The sequence below is a fragment of the Anas acuta genome, chromosome 6 (assembly GCF_963932015.1).
Source record: "Anas acuta chromosome 6, bAnaAcu1.1, whole genome shotgun sequence".
NCBI lineage: Eukaryota > Metazoa > Chordata > Aves > Anseriformes > Anatidae > Anas > Anas acuta.
This window is the reverse complement of record NC_088984.1, coordinates 39,275,753-39,296,159: the sequence shown is the minus strand read 5'-3', so window position 1 is coordinate 39,296,159 and position 20,407 is coordinate 39,275,753. Positions and strand designations below refer to the sequence as shown.

General features: G+C 37.2%; 2 protein-coding genes across 6 annotated transcripts in view; one reads left to right on the top strand and one right to left on the bottom strand.

Moving 5' to 3' along the window:
- Positions 1 to 319: 319 nt before the first annotated feature.
- NDUFB3 (NADH:ubiquinone oxidoreductase subunit B3) lies at positions 320 to 5,751 on the bottom strand. The gene is made up of 3 exons (XM_068686694.1): positions 5,619 to 5,751; positions 2,431 to 2,578; positions 320 to 581 (listed from the first exon to the last, which is right to left on the bottom strand). The coding sequence occupies exons 2-3, from the start codon at positions 2,574 to 2,576 to the stop codon at positions 425 to 427; spliced, it is 303 nt and encodes a 100-aa protein (XP_068542795.1). The 5' UTR covers positions 2,577 to 2,578; positions 5,619 to 5,751; the 3' UTR covers positions 320 to 424.
- The window catches only part of HYCC2 (hyccin PI4KA lipid kinase complex subunit 2), a 59,454-nt gene continuing 44,777 nt past the window's right edge, over positions 5,731 to 20,407 (top strand). Inside the window, exons 1-2 of one of the 5 annotated variants that reach the window (XM_068686658.1) lie at positions 5,731 to 5,870; positions 6,308 to 6,351. The gene's annotated coding sequence lies outside the window, so the exon portion shown is untranslated. Of the gene's footprint in view, positions 5,871 to 5,941; positions 6,158 to 6,190; positions 6,352 to 20,407 lie in introns of those variants that run through there. The other 4 variants (XM_068686659.1, XM_068686660.1, XM_068686661.1 and 1 more) reach the window with 4 other exon arrangements.

Genomic DNA, 20,407 nt, shown 5'->3' with positions numbered 1-20,407 from the left:
TTATTTAGAGTCAAAAGTGGATAATAAAGTATACTTTTAAGAAATGACAAGTCATGCAAGACCACCAGCAAATAATAGCTATTAAATCTTTAAGTAATACGATACAATCTCTCTTAAAAGCAACACACATTCCTGATTCAATAAAATGCTGGCAGGGCTTTAAAGGACTGGGCTGACAGTTTCCCCTGTACTTTAAAAGATGGTACAGCAAGTGCATGTGTGTATCTTGTTTTCTTTCAGCGGACAGAAGTTGAGGAAATTGCTCTGGCTACATTTTTTGATCCTTTCATAAAAGCATAATAAGACCAAAGAAACACGATTTTACCTGTGACATACTTTAATATGCATATTATAAGTACAGAACGGGCAATGGTCTTCTGTACATTTTAGTAATGAAAAAGCAGCAAGTTGTCATGTTTGACCTTTAGTGATGGCCTCCGTTCTTCTTTGGGGGAAAAAGTGTATACTCGATGCCAAGAGCAATCACAAAAGCTCCAAATCCCCACTTGAGTCCTCTAGTGAAGATTTCCATTAAGGTGACAGGTTTTGCATAGCCACCCATATACCTCCAGACTTCATTACTAAAAGAGAAATAAAACCAAAAGAATACAACAGGATCAGTGGAGCCACTGTGATAAATATAACAATATCTTTGTTTGGAAAAAAATGTTGATTCAACTTAGATATGCATTGAAACTGTAACATTTCTATCATTTAAGTACTGAAGTAACTGAAGTTAATGACATCAACTCTAAGCTGTTACACCTATTAATCTACATGAGGTACAAATAACATCGACAAACAACACAATTCTAGTATGAGACTCGTCTGCCTAAACTTGTTGCATGTTTTCACTCTGAATCAAAATCAACCCACAGACCCTTGTAAGGTATAGAGTAACTACAAAGACTTGTCACTGTGCTATACATCTAGAATAATTCAATCTTGAAGGGTAAGTTTTTCCAGACATAGAAAACATCCCAGTGTGGAGACACTTTGTTATACAACAGGATGCTTAACTACGTTAGGTAAGTCAGAAAAGTCTACTAAAACTGATTTTAGAAAGATGAAGATACGATGTTTTACTAAAAAGTTATAATATTTACAAAGCTGATGCTCTTGTATCGCTGTTCTTAATGCATTGTTATTGTAACGTTAGTCACTGCTGTGACTGACTACAACCAACTACTAGATTATGCTGTGTAGTTCAACCAGCATAATCTACAGAAATCTATAGAAAACGGTCTCTAAGGACACCAAGTCATTAAGAAAAAGGAAAAACCCACGTTTACGTAGACACAAACAAAATCAGAACCATCATTTTGGTGGGAGATAGAGATTTTAACAAGGGGGTCAGGTATTTATGTTCATAGATCATATTCTCTTGTGCAAATGGTTTCTGTGGCTCAGGATGAAAGAATATTGACATGGTCTAGTTGCTGTTACAGGATACCTATTGAAAAGATGTAGGTTTCCAAATATGACATCTTTCACACAGCTTATTCCATATGAATATGTACATTAATGTACATTTGCTACAGAGATGGAAAAAATGCCATCAACCCCAAGCTCCTCCAGAGGTTATAGCATGCCAAAAGTTTTAAAGAGATTACTATTATCACTACAAGAAAGTGCTAACAGGTAAAGCCTCTTCTATGAACGTTCCTGAAGAAGTTGTGCATGTAGTTTTTCTTCTTACAGAAGAACTGGACTACACAGCACAAAACATTTACCGTTTTATTCACCAGGATTGAAGAATACTCAACCAAAATTTTATAGTTTATGATGGGGGAACGCACGGTAAGCATTACTTTATAGCTGCCTAAATGATCCAGAATTGCTCTAGCAGAAAAAGAGGTGGCATTCATTGTAGAATGGGACAACTGAGAGGTAAAAATCTCATCTTCCATGATGTAAGTTTACCTTACCTTCCATGTTACATTTGTTTCTTAGCAAAATGAAATGCACAGTTGAATCAAATTCCGCATTGTGTACTAGTATATTTCTTCTTTTCAAATAAAGGCCTCCTGTTGTTTATGAGCAATCCTATTTCTAGAATTTAAGTTCCACTGACTTCAGCAACATACGAGCACACAGACTCTGTGCTGAAAAAAAGATAGCCTTACTCACATGTGCAAAACCTAACATAACTTAAGGGCTTTGGTGGATGAGGCCCTGGTCACTGTGCTTGATCTATATCATCAGGAAACCTCAGAAAGTACAAGGGTACCTGGCAAAAATGCAGAGGCTGGTCAAGGTAGCGCAGTGTGTGACCTCTGTGCAAAAGAGGGAAAGACATCACTAAAATTCTAATTTAGTGTAGATGAATTTTCACAATTTTTACTAAAGGAAGTGTTGTCTGCAATGATGAAATCCAGTTGATGCTACAAGAAAACATATCGAGATAATTTTTGAGGCTCTTGCACTTACCGAGCCCATGGATCCCTAAGACCACGTTTAGCCAGCCTTTTCTGGACATCCTCTAGTGGAGTACCCTCCACCTTCCACTGCCTGTAGTCGGGGAGTTCTGTTTGGCCATGGCCGTGGCCATGGCCATGTTCACTTCCATGTGCCATACCTAAAAAAAAAAAAAAAAAAAAAGATTATGAGTTTTTAGTTCTCAGGGAGTCCAGCTTATTTTCCACACACAAGGACCAATATCCTGTACAGGAAGAGTGGGGAGGTTAGGAGGTTACAAGAAATCCTACAAAACACCAGTTTCTGCGTTGTGAACAGTGCACCTTTGTTCAAAAAGTTAAGAAACCACGTAGCATTTCAGAAGCTGGTGATAAAGAACAGCAAACTGTGCCAGATTGTATTATTTCCCATATAGTAACAGTTGACTATTCTGTCTGAAAACCTGCATGGTTGGTTTATTTATTATCAGCAATAGCCACATGTCTACAGGCAAGAGTCCTCATATAAAACCATTTCCAAAGAATTAACAGCAACATTACGTAATTTGTGTTTTTTTTTTCTCCTAATAAAAAGACCATCAATAGACCTTAAAATACATAGCATAGCATAACATAAACATTGCCTAGGAACATGAAGAAAATCAAACAACCTAGGAGGCTAAGATAATAGTTCATCCAAGTTTGATATCAGAGTGCCTATATACACGTCACATATAAATATTTCAGAATCATAGTTCATAGTTTGAATACTCCACATTGGACTTTTTTTTTTAAATATGCCATTTAAGAAACTGCATTACAAGTTGAGACTTGTAATGACTAGCTTAGTTGAGACTATTTTACTGGCTGAGTTGACACATAGTCTCAAGCCAGTACAGTATCTCTCAAGTTGAGGCTTATAATGATTGTAATGAATGGCTTAGTTAAGCCAATAAAATATCCTTATTTGTATATTTAGAATTTAGAAGTGTGATGTGGATTGAGCAGTATCAAACTAACTCCATAACTAGAAAATCCTAGATAGAATATAAAACCAAGTAATTTTAAGTTAGTGACCTATGTGCACACTTACAGAATACTGTTATACTATGGCTTATCCACATCCTTTAAATAACTGGAATCCAAAGACATCACAAAACTTGAATTACTCAAACAACGTAATTGAATGTACGTGCACTAACTTGTCAGTTTAACTTCAAATTTAAAAAAATGCAGTAGAAGATTCAGATGTAAATATAAAAGAATAGGGCATTACAGTAGACATTAAAATCACAGAATCCTTATCCAATGGTAGCTTGTTACAAGCACTTATGCATATATATCAAATATTAAAACCATGCAGAACTACTAGCTTTAAATCCAGCCATAGCAGCATATTAAACACGTAGAAGATGTTCACATTACAACAGAAATCAGATTTTTAATCCTCCGCACTCCACCATCTGTTTAGTAATAAGTTTGGTCAAACCTACTTGAAAAGAAAATAATAAAAGTAGACTTTTCCAATTAAAGGCAATATTTGTTTTAATAAAGTGGTGCAGATATTATGCACATTAGTTGAAAATGGCAAGTTAAAAACGGCAAGTTTTCCATTTTATAAAGCGTAGAACTGTTTAAACTTATTTCGATCTTAGCATAAAAGCAGTAGGCAAGACCAATGTGAGGTATGTAGTTAAGCTACACAGGAACTGTTAACTTTCCATTCACATCCTTATTATCCACTGCTGAAAGAAACAATAAAACAATGACTTAAATCTTGGACGGCTGAGCTGGCTATCCAAACAAAGAATTAAGAACTCTGCATAAGGCTGGGCAGCATTGTTACTGCAGCAGCATGCATTTTGTAGCTCAGGGCAATCCTTCAATTTTCATTACTGACAGTGAAACTAGCATTTCTCAGGTGCTAATACTAAACTAATAATTAACTGGTGGCATCAGCTGAAACTTTACAATAAGAATTTAATGTTGTTGACTCAAAATTTGAACACCCAGATCTAGCAGAAAAAAAGATGGATAATCAATTAAAGCACCCCGTGATGAAACTATCTTGTTTCCTAGTACAAAGCATATGGACTGGAAGCTGTTAAAAGTCACACTTATTAAAGCATTGTCAACATTCACACTGTACAAATACTGATTTTGTTTAAACATGGCTCTTTCTTTTTTTTTTTTTTAAATTCGTATTTTGAAGGTCCATCTTCTTTAAAAGTAGGCAAGAATTGACTGGTTTTGACATTTCCTTAAACAGCTTTCATTTCTTGCAGTCACTATGAATATTTCAGAATTTTAAGTCCTAAAATGTCAGGATACAAAAGGCATAGTCTTTAAAACTGTGCTACAGATGCAGATACAACTACGTTTAGAATTTAGTGTGTTCAAAAATTATGAGTTTTTAGGGTTGGTAATAGATATTAGCTCGGACAAGCTTACATTCTGTCTATGTACCTTACTATAGCCACTACTTATTCTTCAGAATCTAGAAAGAGTACAGTGTTATTCATCTTTACGGAATATACACCATCTAATCTAGAAATTTTAGATGCACAGCTCCAAGTGCATGATAGACTTCACATTTTTTCCTGTGAGTTTTAAAGAAACAAATGTGCAAATTTGTTAAACTAGGAAAAGCAACAGCTTGTTTTAATCAAATTACATTAACGCTCTTATACTGAAAGTACTTTGAAGCCCTGATTTAAGTGACAGATTTCCAAGGTGTAAGCAATTCGTTTGATTATCTAAGCAGCCATATTGAAGGCTAAAGTGATGCTGCCTTGTAAGTTGTTATCACCATTACATTCATCAAGCAGCTACATGTTTTCTTATATTAAGTAGTATCAGGAAAAAGCAAGAAAATACTAGTCCTCATTAGAAGACTGATAAAGGCAGATGGGAACGCGAACATTTTCGGTGAAACCAGGAATGGCTAAAAGAAAATAACGTGAATTTCCCATCTTAACGCATATCTAGTAGCGAAGAGCTAACGCAGTGCTCCTCATTTTCAGGAAAATTAAAAACCCAGCTCCAAAGCCTGTGACTCCTGAAGAACCCTGGCTGTGGGGGCAAGAACGAGGGAGTAGAAAACCTTAACGACAGCTGTCCCACAGCCTATCGCTACCTACCCCTTACCCCTGACACAAAGCGACACAACGCAAACAAAAGCCCTCCTACAAAGATTTGCCCCCGCTGGCGGCCGCCCCCTACCTGCCCGCTCCGTGCCCCGCCGCCAGGACACCGCCGGCCGGAAGCGGAAGGCAGCGGCTGCTGCCGGCACTGCAGAAGCCGGGGCCGGCTGCAAGAGTTCCGCGCGCGCCTCGTTCCGCACCAGCTCCGTTCCTGCCGGGCGAGAGGAGGGGGAAGCACGCGGCCAATCAGCGCGGGGCTTGTTGGGCGCGGAAGCAGCCCAATGGGCGGGCGCGTTGTTGAGTTGCGGGGTCGGCAGCGGCTGGAGGAGAGGTGAGGGGGCGGCGGGGCCGCTCCGCTCCGCTCGGGGCCGGGGCGGTTGGGCGGTGGCGGGCGGGGCCTCGGCTGGGCCGGGACGGGACCGAGCGCCCCCTTCCCATTCCTCTTCCTTTTCCCTTCCCTCTTCCTTCCTTTTCCCTTTCCGTCCTGCGTTGCCTGTCGGCTGGTGCCGGCGCCCCGGCAGGGGCTGTGAGTGCTGCGGCGCCAACCGTCCCTGCCGCCGCCGTCCTCTGAGGGGAGCGGGGCCGCCCGTGCGGCCTCCCGCAGGGCATCGCGCTTATGTAAGCACTGGGCCCGCGCGCCCCCCTGCCTGGCCGCTGCACGCCGCCGGGTCTCTACTCGTCGCGGGCAGGAGCTTGGGATGCTCGTGAGCCCGGCCGGTGCCTGCCGCTGGATGCGTCCTAAAAGGGCATCGCTGTTTGTTTCCTTAGGAGAAGCGTGGAGGCTGCCTGAAATTCTGGAACTGTGCTGAAAGGTAACTGGAAGTTAAGGGTTTTCTTCAGACCTGCGTTTCTACTGAGGTTACTGCTTTGTTACATTCAGGATCTGTTCCTGGACAGCTCGGAGTTTGGCGTGCTGTGGCTATATAATTATGAAGCGTTGATTGCGTGACTATATGAATAGCATTTTTTTATATATATATTTTATAACGTATGCTTAGAGGTTGAGTACGTTGTGTTCTTTATCTGGAAAGAAACTGATAAAGGTAACCACTCAGTCACTGACTTACAAAAGCTTACACCATTTCTCTATTCTAGATACCACTATAATATCATTTCTTTATAGCATAACAGAAACTTAAGGAGACTGATTATTGACGCGCTTATAAGAACGAGAATAAACACCATTTTATAGCGTGGTATTGACAGAATTTTAGGACGGACTGCAGGTTTGATTTTTGTTTTTAGTATCTGATGAAAAGATATTTCTGGGTTTCATTTTTTTTTTTTACAGGGATATTGGGAGAGCATGAGAAGGGTTCCAGGAAAAATGCCGTTATCATGTTATTAACAGTGAAACTATTCTAAATAGTGTGCCATCTGTTTAATCTGGACTGCCTGTGTCTGGTTTCAGCACTGAATGTTTTTCCCTGGGAGGTGAAGTCTGCAAGATATGTCAGAGTGAGAGGAGATATGTTTGTTTTTCTCTAACGTGTTGGAAAATGGAATTGGGGAAGGATTCTGTATTTGTTGGGTACCAGGGAGTTAAATCTCTATCACATGGACAATGATCTCTCTGATACCTGTGAAGTATTTCTCCATTCTTGTAGTGGCAGAAAGCTACCAGCTATGTGCTCAGCATCTAATGTTGCTGTGGAATGTTGATATTTTCCTTAGAAATATTTTTTAGTGATCTCTAAGCATGTTAGTTACCAAACAAAATAATTTTCTTTTTGATGGAAAAATGTAAGGTCGTGGTCTTGTATTTTATTTTGTTTGCTTGTTTTGTTTTTCATAGTGTATCTAAGTATGACTTGATGATTTATCCATGAAGCCATACTTTACTGGTATAGCTATCAGCTGCTATGTTCAGTACTGATCACAGCGGATTGACTTTGTGTGACCCATTGTAGTCAAACAGAGTTATAGTGGAGGAGTACACTCTGCAAGATTCACCTTCAAAAACACTGTAAATTTCAGGTTTGAACAAGGTTTTGGTATCTATTTCCTCCCACCCAAGTACATAAAACCTCTTGATAGGACTAACTTTGTGCAGTTTATTGATTTGCTCTAAAATGAGATTGCTTAATGTCTTGCTTCCTAAATTTCCTTTTCTTTCAGTATGTGTTGTACTCTATCTTTCCAAAATAGAAGACTGCAGGTACGAGGAATGTGATGCTTTAGGGATATAGGAAGCTTTCTGAAACTGTATCTTCATGAAATAAGTGAGTTTGGATAATTTTAAGGGACCTCAATGTCTTATTACAGCCTGTTGAGTAAACTTCAGTATAGTTACTCACTTGTTAAGGCTGGAACTATAGTGTAGACAAGGAGCTAACATGAAGAGGGGAAATTTTTATCTTGTGTAGAACATACTGGATATTCTTTAGGAAGAGATGGTCATTGGGATTCTGTGTACAAATAATCAGTACTTTTTATGGTTTACTCAGTTGCTTTTTTTTTTTTCCTCTTTGCTGCTATTCATGGTGGTGATAATTTCTGAAAATTAAGTGTTCCAGGACACAGTTACATTAGTGTCTATCCAGCTACTCTAGTTGTGATTAGCTGGTGTTCCTGCTTATGCTAGTAGGTTAAGGGAAGGTGGCAAGGTGTTCTTGATAGCTTTCAGAAACCCATGTTTACATAAATTTTTGTTGATATATGTTCTAGATTAACAGATTCATTGTTGGTACTGTTCTTCTCTGCCTGTGCACACTTTCTCCTTATCAGTGATCTGTACTGAGTGGTATGCTCTTTCTTTTACTTACTGCAGTAGAGAGCTGCATGACAGACAGTGACTTGAATTTTTTTTCAATTTTGACATGACAAGAGGTGTGTTTTTGTGTTTTTTTTTTCCACTTAATGTCTTAATACATACTTGAATTGCTTAAAACTAAATAACTATGTATTTTTCTCCTGAAATTGCATGTTACTTTCTCAGGCTCTTTGTTGGTTATTTATACTTCATTGGAAGCCTGTTGTTATTCAAATAAAATTGTTATTCCTGCTTTAATTGCTGTAATGGTGAAGAAGGTTTTTCCACCTTTTTGTCCACCTTTTTTGTCCACCTTGGTTTCTTTAGATATTTAAAAAAAAAAAAAAAGGCTATGAAAGGCCGGAAAGTAAGTTACCTTCTCAGGCTGCAGTAGAGCTATTTCATAGATTGTACTATAATGTTCACTCCTCTTTAGGAGGAATGATATGCTCATGCAACACTGTTAGTTTCCTTCTGTATTTTGGCAATCCAGAGATCATTCTTCACAGGAACAACTGTACTGGATTAATCTGCTATCCTATCTTGAAGTCTAAAGCTCTTGGATCCTGGTATGTGACGAGACCATTGTTTCAATCCTGCTTGTTCCCCAGGGCTAAACAGTAGTTGACAGCAGATGCTCTATTCTTATTCTCTTTTCTAGGCAAGTGTATCATGTTACTCCTTAGGTCAGCTCTCCCAGTCTCTGAAAGGAGATGCTTTGTGTAGCTTTTACTTCCATTAACGTACTTAATTTTTTAAAACTCTTGAGTCCATGTATGGTTTTTGAATCAACAAGCATCACTATACATCTTGTGTTGAGTGAATAACTCATTCCTCTGTTCTGTTTTGAACCTGTTATCTGAGAACTTCATATGACACCCCTGTTTCCTGTAGGAGTAGGGATGGAATTGTTTGGCTATTTCCCAGACAGTTTGATACGAGTTTAGAATCTTTAAAATCAAGCTAATGTGTTCAGTCAAACACTTGCCTGGGCAGGAAAAGAATTTTAGCTTTCGTTTTTTCATTTTTTGTTTGTTCCTTTGTGTTAAGATATTAGTTTATATCTGGCAGTGAAGCTGAAGGCTTCCTCAGCTGATTCCCAGTGAAGGCCATCTTTGCCATAGGAATTACCATTTAGGAAGAAGTCCTGTGACTCCTGGGGAGAAAGTGATCTAAGCAGACAGAGACAGTCATCAGCTGTGGGTTTTGATTTGCTGCTTCAGTCAGGTATTTTCATTTACAAATGGCACAGTTACAAGAAATAATTTTTATTTAATACTGTTTTTAGCTGTGCTTCCTTTGCAGCTGTTACCTTGTAGTAGATAAAATTTCATGCAGAATTTTGTTCAAGCAAACATTAACATGCATAATTTGCTCAGAGATTTCATGTAGGCTCTAAAGGTAACTGTAAAATAGTGATGATGACTTTAGGAAATATTTGTAGGTGTTATGCATTATCTGACTAATCTTATTTCTCCTAAACCTTTCTTTTGCTGTCTTTTTGGCAAAAACTGAGATTCTTAAATAATGGAATCACTGGAGGGTTGAGGTTGGAAGGGACCTCTGGAGGTTATGTAGTTCAGCCCCTTTGTTCAAAGCAGGGCCTACTATAGGGTAGGTTCCTCAGGACATTGTCCCCTCAGATTTTGAGTATCTCCAAAGGCAGAGACTTCACAGGCTCTTTAGGTAATCTCTTCTGGTGTTTAAACGACCTCACTTTAAAGTTTATTTTCTTATGTTTAAATGGATTTTCTTATATTTCAGTATGTTTGCAGATAGATGCAAATATTTTGAGTGTGAAAGTGTTCTTAATTTGTGCTTGTATCACTAAATGAAGATAACATAGTTAGTTGGTTGAACTTTTCTCTCTGTGTCTTTTCTTGGATAATTCATTAACAAGACAAATAATTTGAAATTTATATATAAATTTTTTAACTTTAATCACAGAACATACATACGTGAGTGATTCTTTTCCCCACCCCTATAGAATTCTGACCTTAGTCCTTGAACTTAAAGCATGAGGTCATGAGTTAGAGAGGTACTTCTGATGAAATAGAAATGTTGTTATACAGTAAAACCAAATTCTCTATTGCCAGCAGCACCACAGAGAAGAAAATATATAAACATAGATCAGGATCGGGTGCTGGCCAAAATAATACACAGTCTGCAAACTGTTCCAACACATGCTGCAAGTTATCAATAATTAATAGAAGTTTTGTATTGTAAGGAGAATTACAGCGTGACCATTAGTCATTCTTCTGTTAGCATTAAATCTTTTGCCAAATAAAAAACACTACACCCAAATTCTTTATGTATTCAGTTTTCCTTGGAGCCAAAAAACTTAGAAAAGGTATGTTACAGATGTTTATTGTATGGCATTTATGTTCGTATATTGTGTCTTAGGAGTAATAAATTATGTAGTTATGGAACATATTTGTTTAATAAACCATGGAGCTACTTTTAAACTAATTTGCATATTTTTATTTTGTGCTATTGTAGTGTGATCTAGGTATAATGCACCCTTCTGGTATATTAGGCTGAACTCTGTTACAGTGTTTGTTACTCTGCTGCTATGAGATGTCCTTTTCCTCTAAAGTTGTGTGTTTCTCATCTAGATTCAATTTGAAAATGCTTCGGGGAATAAAACTGACTTAGCTATCTACTTAAATAGAAATTTAACCAGGAGTCACAATTCAGGTGATCTGTAAAACAAGGGTTAGTGTCAAGTCACCTTTTTGTTTTTTCTTTGATTTCTGCTCTGCAGGCAGTGTGGCTTGCTCCTGTTGGCCACTGCTTATGTCAGTTCTGCTGCCTTGACCTCTTGGTATTATTCTGTAGAGCAGTATGTATGCTATGGTTCAAAAGTATTAGTTTACTTTTGACTGGAATATGGAGAACCAGAGATATTTGGAAGATTGCACTGGGTAGTGGACTAAAATGTATATTGCAAAGTGTTGAACTTTATTTTTCTCCCAGTACGGAATACTGGGAATTGTCAAATTCCCTGGCTACATAATGCTGTTCAGCACAAGACCTGATGGAAGTTGATGGAGCAGTTAAAACCTGTTAAAACTCTCTTCCAAGAATTTGTTCTTTCTGCATGGTTTGGGGGTTCTCTCTGCAGGGCAGAGTACTTACACAATACAGAGTTAGATAATGACTGATTAGAGTGATTAGAGTTAGAAAATAACTGATTTTTGCAGTCCAGAAATGCTAAGTCTATATTCTTGTGTGTAATCGGAGTAATGTAGCTAAATTTATTATATTTTTTATTTTACTGTGATTCTTCAGTAAACTGGAATGGCTAGGTCTTTATGGGTGTCTACATTCTGTGTGGTTTGTGAGTTCTTTAAATAGTTATGTTACTGTTCCACTGAAGTATCTTTAAGTGAGATGTATGATATGGACATTTATACAGGCTGTATGACTAGTTTGCTGGTTCGTACAGGGCAGTGCTGGTACTTTGGGGTTTATTTTTTTTTTCTCTTCCCATTCTCTCTATTTAGTAGTTGTGTCTGGGGTTGTCTTCCCTTCTGCCCTGCCTTGGCATATATTAGAGGTGAGGGGAACTAGTCTGTATCTGTAAGGAGTGAAAGAAATTTGTTTCCTTTTTGTTCAGATGGGTTGGCATGTGCATACTGTTTCTGAGAGTTCTGGTATCTGTTTCTTCTTTCTGTCTCCTTCAGTTTTGAGAATACCCTGAGCTTTAGAAGAAGCTGGAGACCAGCCCCTCTGCATGTTTGCCTCTGTTCTGATTTGGAATAGGGCCACAAGGTAGAAAACCTGATTTAGAAAGTATATAGTATAACAGTAATAGTACAAGGGTAAGGGGAAGGTAAGTTAATACATTTTCAAATTCTTAATATTCTAATAACAGCAATGAGATAAACAGATGGTTGGTAAAAATCCATTTACTTCAATAAAATTACACAAGAAGTGATTGAGGAATCTTTTAAGTAATAATAATGTGCCCTTTTACATAAAATGTAAAGCATGCTGATGAAGGATTTATTCTAGAAAAAGTTCCTATTCCTCTGTATGGGTAACAGTGGAGAACTTTCCATTGCTTTTCTAAAGACATTCAGTTGAGCTGCAACATCATGAGCTAAATATGAACACAGGAGACCAAGGGGAGTTTTGATCTGGAATGGAAAAATGACTAGTTCCTTATGTGCGTGGAGTTGTTTTTTTTTTGCGTCTTGTTCTTGGCGCAGATCTTAGTCAAAATTGCCGGGCTTCAAAAGCTTCTTTTAGATTACAATTGTGAAATAGAATGGACACATAATTAGCAATAGAGAAACCATGATATGTGGTGATAACTTGATCTTGTCAATGTCAATATCTGTGCATTAGTTTCAAATAGTGACATCCTAAGTTTCTAGAATTTATTAAACTACATTTCTGGTAATTTTTTTGGAAGATAACAGAATGAGGTGCTGTCTGTCTTTGTAAGGTTTCATGCAAGCCATTCTCATAGCTTAATGAACTGCAATAGACTGCAGCACTAATCTCTGCCTTGTCAGAGTAGCAAGAACTTCATGCAAGTCTCTTAAGCAATAAAGTCTCTTAAACAATTAAGTATTACCTGTAGAAAAACAAGTAGAGCTGAGCATCTTGGAGTGGAAGCTAAGCTGAATGAAAGAAGAAATACCTGAAATAACAAAGTAATTTAAGCTAAGTGTTTATTAAACTGTATTTCTAAGCTGTTTAATTTCATAGTTGTTCTGTGACAGCAATTCTTCCTTTAAAACAAGATTTTCTTTATCTTCTCACCATGAAGAGTGTTAGAACTTGAGAGAGCAAATACAGACTTCAAAATAACTTGCCCTGACTGTTAGCCCAGCCTCTTCAGCTGATTACTGCAATGTGAATGGTTTAGGCACAGTTTAACGTCCAAAGGACAGGTTTGAGAAATGACTAAGAAAGTCATTTGACTTTCTTGCGAGGGTATTGAGTGAACTAGGAATATTCATAGTAGTCCTAGTGAGCATAACTGCTAATATCAGAGAAAGTCTGTTTTTCTGTATCAGTGGTAAAAATATGCAGTCATTCTTTGTACGTGCAGAAATGAAACTTTGTTGGTTTGTTAGTTGCTTCAGCCATGGAAGAGAGCAGATGCTTTTGGGACATGCAGGTGTCACTGCACTGAACTCTTTACTGTGAGAGAGTGCTTTTTTTTTTTTTTTTTTTTAAAGTTCTGTGTATGTTAAATCCTTGCTAGCAACAGGTCTACTATGTTTTTTTAGCAGTTATTTTTCAGAGTTAATATGGAAAAATCTAAAACTACTGCACCAATTTCCTTCTTAATTGAAGTTAAAGTATTGGCATTTTATGCCTGATTTTTAACTTGCCAAGTTAGCTCAAATAAAATCTCTTGAATTTAAAAACAAAAGCCAACCAAACAAACACAGAACTGTTGGAAATACTCCTGTAAATTCCATAATAATTTATATAAATTAACTGTATTTTTTTTCCTAGCCACTTCAGTGTTTATCTTGAGTAAAACTCATGATGCTAGAGCAGAGAAAAAAATGTGCAACTATGGAATTTCACAGTTGTGCACAAATTCCTAATCAGGTTAAGGTTTGTGGATGTATTCCAGACTGAGTTAGGGGTCAATGGGCAGTACTAATTGGCACTGATGCTGCTGAAATTGTGTAATCAAGTATTGTGCTGATTGTCACAGGGTGTTGTCGTCCCTCCACCTCCTCGCCCTTGTCCCCATCTTTATTTAGCAATGTATATTAATCAAATGTGCAAAGGTTGTGTTTGGCTTGTTTCCTCTGTGCCCTTTTTCTCAGACTTGAGGATACTGATCAGTGCTAAAGACAGCATGACTTAATGTGAGAAAAGTAGAAGAAAGTTCAAAGAAACTTGTGTAAAGATTAAGATGCCTCTCGATGTTTATTTCATGTAATAAATTAAGATTTAAAGTGTGCTGCAGAAAGCTTTAAAATGATCTATAGATCATTGAGAATACAGCTTTCCTTTTTTTGCCAGCTGCTGGAAAAGAACTTCTTTAGCACTGCTGCTTGTCCTTTTACCAAAACGTTTTGTAGGTATGTTACCACATTTGGCTAGTGGAGATATGCGTGGGTATGACAGTCAACTGCTTCTAATAATGCTTCCATGATGATAACATACCAGACATTGTATTTGATAGTTTATTTTAATACAAGTTTTTTGATTTTTTGTGAGATGTGGGAGGGAGGAAGGACAGATAAATCAACATTATTATGCTGGTTAGGAAACCTTAATCACACCTTAAAGAGTTTTCAGCTTTAGCAAGTTTTGAGGTATTTCAAATTCATGTTCCAACAGGTAGGGTTTGATAGGCAAAAGTATTTTTTCCTGCATCTTTTGTCTTTACTAAAGCAGAATTTCCCAATAGTTCACAGAAATAGCAATAAAATAACTATTATTGGAATGCTGTATAATGTGTTGGCTTTGAATTGATTTGTAAGATTGTGATGATTATAATTTGTCTATGTGAATGCAGACTGTATAACTTCCTGAAATATGGAATATTGCTATTAGAAAACTGTCTCTGTGGGCATTTGCCTTGCATCTATGAAAAATGAAAAAAGTTTTAGCATTTTCTTCTTTATTGCTTGAAATTGTTTGAAGTTAGGATCTTTATTTATTGGTTTTAGTTACTCAAGTGACACAAGACTGATTAGGAAACAAAATCATTAAAATATAGCTACAAAAGTCTTCTTATTATGCCAGTTGAATAGCTGGAAAATAAGACAAAACGCATAAGGATTTTTTTCTGCCCCAAGTATGAAACTCCTACTGCTCACTGATAAGAAATGATTATTGCGTAATCATATTGAGTACAAGTGTGTACATAATTATAAGTACCAGGGTACTGGGTATGGATTTGTATTTTGTTCAGAACAGTGTTCTCACACACTGAAATACTCACACTTGGACTATGTGAGTTGGACTTCTTGTTGGTGTGTGCATCTTATCAACCTTTTCAAGAGGTTGCTCAATGCTGTGCAGGTACATTGTCTGCATGCCAATAACCTCAGTGTTCCTAAAACTTCTGAGTTGCCTTTGAAAGACAGTCTGTGCCTATTTTGTGAATCATGATGTATGAAGGGTATTAGAGGAGTATATTCCTTGCAGCAGAAACGTATAATGTAAAAATCTCATGTGCCTGGTGCTTGCACTTCAGTATGCACTCACTATTCCTATCAGCACAATTCCATATGGATATGGAACAGTGATATATTTAAAAGGCTGTTTAATTAAAAATATGCATTGATTAATTTTTTTTTCTGATGTATTTGAAGGGGATAAACCAAATTTGCTGTATTGCCAATATAATTAAAAAAAAAAAAAAAGTGTAAGGTCAGAAATGTTATCTAGATGGGCAGCATGACTTACCAGTAGAAGAACAAGGAAACTGTGTATGTTGAGTATATTTCATGTGGATAAGTTTATATTTTAAGTGGACATGCTATATAGAATTTGTTAAAGACCCTTTTGCTTAATGTTTCAAAAAGTAGTAGTATAACTCTTTGACGTGTCTGCATTTAAGGCTATCTCTGGTCTTTTTCCAGAGGTGGATTTACTCAGGAAGACTTGAGGGAAGAAAAAACATAATTCTACCATTGCTTTTGAAGACAGTTTTTAGCAGAACTATTTAGTATTACAAACAAAACTCCAGGGCTTCCCTGTGTATGGGTGAGGTTATGTAAAAATGGCTGAATTTTAGAACTTTGAGTCCTCAGTGGTCATTCCTGCTTTTGTGTTTTATGGGTGCATGAAAATATATTTGAAAACCTAGAACGCTGTAAAATTGACAACTTGTAAGGAAATTCCATTCCTCCTTCCACACCAACCATAAACAGAAGGAAGGTTACTCAGAAGCTAGCTGCATGAATTTTCAGTGCTGTTAAATCTAATTTGTGGCAATCTCGGAAGACTACTGCCTTCTGAATGTACACTAGGACACTATTTGGCAAAGCCTTTTAATTTTATTTAGGCTATGTGTAGAAAATGTTCATGAAAATTGCAGGATGCACTTAATCCCTCTCTCCTACTCCTCTTTCTCTCTTTTTCCCATCTGCTCCTTTACGGAATTCACCAGTGGCTGATGTGGGCAATGGGGTTGTTTCAGTTGAAATCACACTCTTAACTGCTTGAACTGCTTAGTGTTTCATCAGAAAAAGTTGTGGCAATCCTAACTCCCACCCCGTATTGATCTACAGCTAAGGTAAAAGAAAAGCATTGAAGAAAGTGTTGCCTAACAGAGGGCTGGTTGATGTAAATTATTTGTGCTAGGTCTAGATTATATTGCTGAAGAGACTGTATATAAAAAAATGCCCCAGAAAAAAAAGACTTACATTTCTGGTTAAATAAACAAATAAAACAAACAAACAAAGTCCCAGTATGCTAGGAACTTAGTGCTCCTCACTATTTAAAAATATATATGAAAAATAAGCCATATCACACTAAAAATATTAACCAGTTCTTTCCTAGAACCAGTCAATCTCTATCCTTTTTTAACATTAGTTTAAGAGTAAAAGAATAACGATGGTGTAAACACTGTGCATTGTGTTTAACTATTGAACAGTGAAGATTAATAATTAAACTCATACTAAAGCAAAAGAGGAAACTTGAACTGGTTTACATTTACTAGTGTTTTAATTCTCATACAGTTGCTTCACAGAGTTTATAATTCCATTGGATAGGCCACAGAATGCCAGACCATAGTAAGCTGAATTTCAGAGTTTAATGAGAATTTCTTTCAGGTGATTACAACGGTCTGTGCTTTTTTTTAGAGGCACTATTTCTTTGCCTGGTTTCCATGAAAGAGAGAGTCCATCAAAGACCATATAGCCTTCAGCTCTGGAGGAATCCTGTTGAAGTTAATAGGTTTGGTCACTAGCATCAATTTATACAGGACAGTTACCTTAATGAATTGGGTCAATTGAGTGGATAGTTCATGTTGAGGTAGCTCTTGATGGATCTGTGTTGTCCAGAATTAAGATGATCAGGAACATATCTTACTTATCACTTGTGGATTTTGTTTCATAAAATGAGATTGGTCTGATTCCAATACAAAAGAACAGTATTTTTCTTCTCATCCTGGGGGATTGTTCTTTGCAGTTCTTAGACCCTCTCTCTAACATTCAGAAAACAAATACAAGGTGGCTATACTCTGAGCAGTTTTGTCTGAAAGCTGAAGCATATCTTGCATTTCTGGATTGTTGATGCTATGCTGCTCCACCTGAGAAGAGCAAGCAGCCTGTGTGTGTGTCTGAAGTCCTCTTCATAGTCTACATGCAGGTTTTGATTGTCTCATGTAATCCATTGGGTCAAGGGGAAGATGTCAGTGCTGTAATGAAGTTGTTACCTTGATGAGCAGTGTTGAGATCAGTAACATTTCATGTAACTGTATGTTGCTTGTTCAGTTTGCTTTTTTGAAGTCTAGGAATTTCTAATGGAAAAGCAAGACCAGAACATCAATCAGAATGAATTTTATCCCTCAAAACCTTACATCCTAAGTGCGAATGATGTATCTGAGTCACACGTAAGAAACTTAACGTGATCATGCAATAAAGGAACATATCCCAATGCTTAGGAACGATTAACTGGCATTTTGAAACTGTACGTTGGAATTTTGTTTTCTTAATGCCATAATGCTATTATTTAAATTATACATTATCTTAGTTATAATTGAAATAAATTTGTATTCACTTGTTTAAGAGTTTCTGGATATGTGTAGGTAAGTGTAATGATGGGGGGAGAATCTGACACCTCAGCTTCATTTACTTAAGTTCTGCTTCATAGAGCTGAAAACTTTACCATCTGCAGTTGGAAATAATAGAATCTTTCAGCACAGGTAATGACAGGATTCTTTGTGTCAGCTCTCTTTGGGAATTTTTAGGGTAGAGGAAAGAAGAATAGGTAAATTAATTCATGAATGTATAAGCTAAATTCTAGTTCAGGTGAATTGCAGTTGGAGGCAGACATTGCAGCAAGAAATGTATGCTGGTATCTTAATGGTTTGAAATTGATAGAGCACTTCATTTTTGATGGCTATTCTCATAACATTAGTTTCTGTCAAGGGAGGATGTCATGGCTCAAAAATGGGAAGCTGCATAGAAACAAGTTCATATTTCTAGAACTGTTTCTGCATGTTTCTTTTCTTTCTGGGCAAGATTGCTATCTGTTTCAGCATAATGTTTGCAGCATGGTTCTAAAGTGTGTGTTGAGGTTTTTTCTTTTTGTTTTGTTTTTTGTTCCTAAAGAAACTCTGTCTCGAGATTTAACTGATAATTGCTCATTTTTAGTACTTAGTACTGAGTGTCCCGTAACTGTGGTTTTGCAAGTGTAAGCCTGCTGTTATACATACAGCTTTCTCAGACTACATTTTTTACCGTGTGTTTCCTATCTTGTAGCAAAGTCTTCCTTGATTTAATTTACTTCATGAACCAAAACTCTGTACCAAGAAGTTGCTTAGGAGAGGTAGGGTTACACAAAAAGTAGTTTGCATGGAAATGTTTTCGTAAGTGAAGAAACTAATGAGTTGCAGACAAACTAGCATAGTAAGAGTTATTACATATGAAGTAATGGAAAGGGAGGAAAGCCTGTATTGTTTAGTGTAGGATGGGTTATTGCACAGGATCCTGACAAGAGAATGCTTTCGGTTTAGGGTAGGATGACTGTATGAAGTTGCTTCTAAGGAAACTGGTGCTGAGAGAATGTATAAGGTAACATTTCTATGGCTAGTCGCCATGTGGGTGATATAACATACGTGTGTGTGTGTGTGTGTACAGTCTTCATGATAAAATAATTAATGCATGTGCTGCTGTATTTAAGGCTGCAGGATAACTCCTTTAATACATTGTTGTCACCAAAATCCCATAGGTAAAGCAGAGGGAGTACTTAGGACGTGGAAAGAGACATGTATAAGTTGTCTTAACTCTTCTCTTTTTCTGCTACATTCATTGCATGAACTCCTAAGAGATTTAGCTACAAATGTACAAGGTATGGCTGTGACTGTTTCCAAGTCCTTAGACTCTGTGAGACAAGTAGGACTTAATTTTTTCCTCTGGAAAAAATTCACCTGACTTCAGCTTTACACAATTGCTCTGTGCAATGCAGTGAAAATGTTAGCTTTATAATCCTTTATTTAAAAAAAAAAACACTGTGATATAAAAAAGCCTGTCTTTTCAGTTTCATATTTTCATTCACACTGCCCTAATTGTTTGGCTTTCAGCATGCTACCGAAATTTTGCACCTGCAAAGCACAATTTCAGTGTTATAATTATTGATAGAGGGCTTGGCAGCACAGATTTCCGGTGCTTTAAAAGGCACAGAGTAGATGGTTTAGGTCTTAGAATGACTTGGAGGCTTTTGGGGACAGATGGGATGTGTCTGTCCTTTATACCTTTTTTGACAGAAGCTGAAATTTATTTGACCCTTGTCACAAGAAACATCTCACCCTGTGGATGTATGGTATCATAAAAGTTTGAAAGAGTATTGTCAATCTTTGGCTTTACTGTGGAAGGGCTGCCTTACATCATTTCCATGTAACTTTCTTTGTTGCTTGTATCTGAAAAGCAATTCTTTTTAGCCTGGTTACCACTAGCGAGTCAAACTGGGCATGGAACTAACGTCTTAGCTGAGTGTTTTGCGTGACTAAGGCTTGTCTAATAAGGCTTGCAATCTAAATCCCACGTGTAGAATAAATATGTCAGTATTTGTATTTTAATGTTGGAATGTATGTCTGCTTAAGCTGGCAATTAAATTGCCTAGAAAGAGTCCCTCTTCCAACTCCATTTTTTTCTTAAAAAGAAGGTTTGAACTGGTGGTTTAAATTAATAACTGTCAAGAGAATATTTTCTTTCTTTCTGTCATTGTCAGTTTTATGCCTTGCAGAAGTTTCTGCTTCCCTCTGCCACTTGTTATGGCCAGGACAGTTCTGACAGATTGAGTGTACCTGTTTCTAATACCAGGTTGTGGTCGTGGTTCTGATTTGTTGATGACAACAGTTTTTGAATTTATTTTTGATGCCTTTATCAAAATGGCAGCATATATGTGTATATTAAAGATGATTGCTATAGAATGTATTTATGTAGATGGATAGAATGGGA